Source organism: Coregonus lavaretus (assembly GCF_964263955.1).
Source record: "Coregonus lavaretus genome assembly, contig: HAP1_SCAFFOLD_423, whole genome shotgun sequence".
In the NCBI taxonomy this organism is placed as follows: Eukaryota; Metazoa; Chordata; class Actinopteri; order Salmoniformes; family Salmonidae; genus Coregonus; species Coregonus lavaretus.
This window is the reverse complement of record NW_028161275.1, coordinates 390,001-395,000: the sequence shown is the minus strand read 5'-3', so window position 1 is coordinate 395,000 and position 5,000 is coordinate 390,001. Positions and strand designations below refer to the sequence as shown.

The 5,000-nt window shown below is 48.5% G+C and overlaps 1 protein-coding gene across 1 annotated transcript; it reads left to right on the top strand.

Moving 5' to 3' along the window:
• Positions 1 to 1,212: 1,212 nt before the first annotated feature.
• Positions 1,213 to 1,693, top strand: LOC311120924 (histone H3.2; the record flags this gene model as incomplete). Its single annotated transcript, XM_084195480.1, has 1 exon — positions 1,213 to 1,693. Exon 1 carries the CDS (start codon positions 1,283 to 1,285, stop codon positions 1,691 to 1,693), a length of 411 nt encoding a protein of 136 aa, XP_084051606.1. The 5' UTR covers positions 1,213 to 1,282.
• Between the last annotated feature and the right edge of the window lie 3,307 nt (positions 1,694 to 5,000).

The window sequence follows — 5,000 nt, the reverse complement described above, 5'->3', positions numbered from 1 at the left end:
ACTGGGCTATTCCCGTTCAGAGGCAGGCTGCTGTGATGTGTTACAAGTGCCATGTAATAACAATAACAATACTATAGTGGCTTCGATTTCAAACTCAAGAGTGCACCCTCACCAGCTGTTTGTTTCCCATTTGGAGAGAAATAATGTGTGGATGTCATTTCGGACATTTTGGCGCTCACGCGAAATGACACAAAGTAACAAAGTCGGAGGGAAACAAAGTAGCCTCTCACTCGCTGCCTGTGGGTGGGAACCGGCTTAGGGCTGTCTGTCTGTCCATCTGTCTGTCCCTCGCTCCAATTGGATAAGGCCACACCGGCCCGGTGGCCAATCGTTGCCTCTTGTGGCGAGGTATATGTACGGCTCTCGAAGTGGCGAGCGGCTCATTCAGACTTTCTGTGACTTTCTCAAGCTACCAATATGAGCGGAAGAGGCAAAACCGGAGGCAAGGCCAGGGCGAAGGCAAAGACCCGTTCATCCCGTGCTGGCCTCCAGTTCCCCGTGGGCCGTGTGCACAGGCTGCTGCGCAAAGGCAACTACGCCGAGCGTGTGGGCGCTGGCGCACCAGTCTACCTGGCCGCCGTACTCGAGTACCTGACTGCTGAGATCCTGGAGTTGGCCGGCAACGCTGCCCGTGACAACAAGAAGACTCGTATCATCCCCCGTCACCTGCAACTGGCCGTCCGTAACGACGAGGAGCTGAACAAACTGCTCGGCGGTGTGACCATCGCTCAGGGTGGTGTGCTGCCCAACATCCAGGCAGTCCTACTCCCCAAGAAGACCGAGAAGGCAGTCAAAGCCAAGTAAATTCGCTACTGCGACTTCAACTTGACTACTCAACCCCCAAAGGCTCTTTTAAGAGCCAACCACCTAGCTCTCCAAAAGCGCAAAGTACCTTTCTATGACCGCAATACATTGAGTGGGTGTATACACAACTATTTCGACATTCTGTGCCCACATGAGGCCTTGCATGAACAACAACACCTACTTGGCCTCATTTGCCATAGCAGGCTAGCATTAGATGATACGTGCCTATAAGCTGTCACTCTTGACTTTGGCGACTATTATTGCGCGTAAAGGGCCGGCGGCGTCCTATTGCGCGCGCACCGGGAGTTTGAGTTTTGGAGAGGCCGGGCCTCCCGTCCAATGGCCAACGGAGGAGGCCTGCGAAACGGGCCAATCGGGGTGGTGGGGAGATGGTGTCCAATCAGCAGGCGCCACTGCCGGCTTTATAAACTTCACATAGGCATTTCGAGGCTATACTCCCGACTGTCAGAGCAGCGCCATGGCCAGAACCAAGCAAACCGCTCGCAAATCCACCGGTGGCAAAGCCCCCAGGAAGCAGCTCGCCACTAAGGCTGCTCGCAAGAGTGCCCCGGCCACCGGCGGTGTGAAGAAGCCTCACCGTTACAGGCCCGGCACCGTGGCTCTGAGAGAGATCCGTCGTTACCAGAAGTCCACTGAGCTACTCATCCGCAAGCTGCCCTTCCAGCGCCTGGTGCGAGAAATCGCCCAGGACTTCAAGACCGACCTGCGCTTCCAGAGCTCCGCCGTGATGGCCCTACAGGAGGCTAGCGAGGCTTACCTGGTCGGCCTGTTCGAGGACACCAACCTGTGCGCCATCCACGCCAAGCGGGTGACCATCATGCCCAAGGACATCCAGCTGGCCCGCCGTATTCGCGGAGAGCGCGCATAAATGAGGATGACCTGAACTCGAATATCCCCCAAAGGCTCTTTTAAGAGCCACCTCCATATTTCCATCAAAAAGGCACAATTGTTCCATGTATACACGCACCTCTACATTAGCCACCATGTATGTTGTTCACTAACACGTCTAAAAGCTACGTATTGCACCTTTTTAGTTGCCTGAAGTCTAGCTTCAATGTTTGTGTGTGTGTATATACACAACCATCTGGCATCATCCACTTCCTTTGAACTATATAGTAACACAGTAAAATGCTTTACAAAGGAGGGGAAAAAGAAACGAGTGATAATATAGGCCGAATAGTAACAAGAATTGTGTTCAGATGAATAATTGACACTATTAGTTGTGTGTAATAATAGCCTTGCATGCAGTCCAGAAAAAACATTGCATGCCAACTTACTTTGAAAGTCCCATGTTGCAGTGCTGCTGAGAGACTCATGCAGAGGCCCAAACTTTACAATGGAGCACGGAGGCCATCTTGTGGTTAAATGTGGGTACTGCACCTCATGGTGAGTCCCTTTCAGCATTTGCTCTTTAGGCCAGCGTTTCCCAAACGCGGTCCTGGGGTCCACAAGGGGTGCGCGTTTTGCGTTTTGCCCTAGCACTCCACAACTGATTCTAATACTCCCAGCTTGATGATGATGAGTTGATTATTTGAATCAGCTGTGTAGTGCTAGGGCAAAAACTCCCAAAATGTGGCCCGAGTTTGGGAAACCCTGCTTTAGGCTAATACTAGCCTATTAGGATGACTTGGTTCGATCGCTTTAATGGCAACTGCTGAACTCTGGTTTCACTAATTACTTGTCCCAGGTCACCATTATGAATCCAATAGCAAAACAAATGTTTCAAAATAGCTCAATAGTGAAAAAAGGCCAGGAAATGATGGGTTCTCAGCAATATTTCACCAACAACCAATCACTATTCACGCATAGACATTAGGATCATCAACAAATATTCCTAAGTCATACTACAAAAGGGTTGTAACGAAATGGATTTGTCTGTTCAATGCAAGTTCAACGTCAAAGAAAAAGTGCATCACCACAACAAACGTGTCTTTAGATACACTGTAAAAAATGACTTTGTGGAATGTACTCAAGCTATTACAGTCAACAAAAGCACACGTCATATTGTTGAGTAGATCTTTTTGCTTGTTTTTATGAGTAGATAAGCTTGAGTAAGTTGAGTTGATGTGGTCCAATACATTGAGTAAAGATGATAGAGACGTAAAAAGGATTATATTACGTTGATTCGACTCAAATAGACATTGTGTTATTTTACCTGAATGATTCATCCTATTATGTATTTAGACCAACTTACTTTGGATTCACTCAATCACATCCCTTAAGAGAAAAGGTATCCGGACACCGGGAATCCATTTATTTAAACATCAACGGTTTGCAAAACATCTGTTATTATGAGTTGACAAATTACGTAATTGCAATCAACACTGCAGGTAAATCATGATTGCTGCAGGTAGGCAACACCGTAGAAATAGGAACTACAACACTAACAACAAGTGACATTTACTCCTGATGTACTGACTGACCTGTTGCAACCTCTACAACCACTGTGCTTATTATTTGACCCTGCTGGTCATCTATGAACGTTTGAACATCTTGGAGAAAAATGTGTGAAACCACTGCCTATATGAGGAGCTGTCGTTGTTTGTTTTATTACCACATACTTATGGAAATTGCACCGGTTGAGAGATGATGGCTCTCTTGTGCCTACGGTGAAGGGTACTTCTGATCCAGCAGGTGGTGCTAAGATCCCTCCCTATATGACTTGAATGATGAGTTGATTTATTCCTTATAGCTCCTAATGATTTTAAGGCCAGTGTTGGCAAACATTACTTGTGCTCCAGCAGGTGGCCATGACATCCCTCCCTATATGACTTGACTGACCAGTTAGTTGATGGACTCCTTATAGCTCCTAAATTTAATGATTTTAAGGCCAGTGTTGGCAAACATGACTTCTGCTCCAGCAGGTGGCCATGAAATCCCCCCCTATATGACTTGACTGACCAGGTAGTTGATGGACTCCTTATAGCTCTTAATGATCTCAAGTGTCTGTGTTTTTATGTGGTTAGGAGTTTTGCTCACTGCGTGTCCCCCTTCCATTTCAGTGTTTCCCAACTCCAGCGGTAGAGTAGGCTACCCCCAACAGGACCCATTTTTCTTGTAGGCCTGGACAGCCACAGCTGATTGAACAACCTGTCACCTAAATTACCAAGTCCTCAATGAGTAGAATCAGGTGCAACAACAACAACAACAACAACAACAACAACAACAATATGAGGAGAGGGACACAGTGTACTAGCTGATCTCCCAGTTGTCACAGTTTGGCCTTGTGTTCCACATAGCCTATATCAGTATTTGAGTATGTTTCCCGCGCACGTTAGTTGCTTTCACGTCATCTTTGAAATCGCTCCTCCCTAGTCCCCTAGAACGAGCGCCCTCCCCTTTGCAACGCCTCCGAACATATAACAGAGGCGCGCTTTCTGTGCCGCCGGCCTCAATCAGGTCGACCAAACGCAGATAATAGCGCACCGCGCACCGGCGCTGAAATCATTCATTCACTTGAACTCAACTAGCGAACACACCATGTCCGGAAGAGGCAAAGGCGGCAAGGGACTCGGAAAAGGAGGCGCCAAGCGTCACCGCAAAGTTCTCCGCGATAACATCCAGGGAATCACCAAACCCGCTATCCGCCGTCTGGCTCGCCGCGGCGGCGTGAAGCGTATTTCCGGTCTGATCTACGAGGAGACCCGCGGTGTCCTGAAGGTGTTCCTGGAGAACGTGATCCGTGACGCAGTCACCTACACCGAGCACGCCAAGAGGAAGACCGTTACCGCCATGGACGTGGTCTACGCTCTGAAACGTCAGGGACGCACCCTGTACGGTTTCGGCGGTTAAACCCACTCTCTTCGGAACCTCAACACCCCGACTCGAACCCAAAGGCTCTTTTAAGAGCCACCCACATCCGCTTAAAATGGGCCCATTCCATGTAGTGTTATATATAACAACAAATGTTTAGTATGCAATTTAGTAAGAAAGTATGAGCCACTTCGAGTGGACAGGGAGTATTAATTAGAGGATTCTAATGTCCCGTCCACTTTTAGCGCACAGAGGGAGGCCTATATCTGACAGTGGCAAAGTGTAAGAACGTTATTATTTTGGGTCAAGCAATAGTGGAATTTGGACAACATAAAGCCACCACGAGTCGGTAGACGTGGCTCGAAAAGAGGGGGACAGCGCGCACACACACACACACACAGTCCAAAATGGGAGCCCTATGT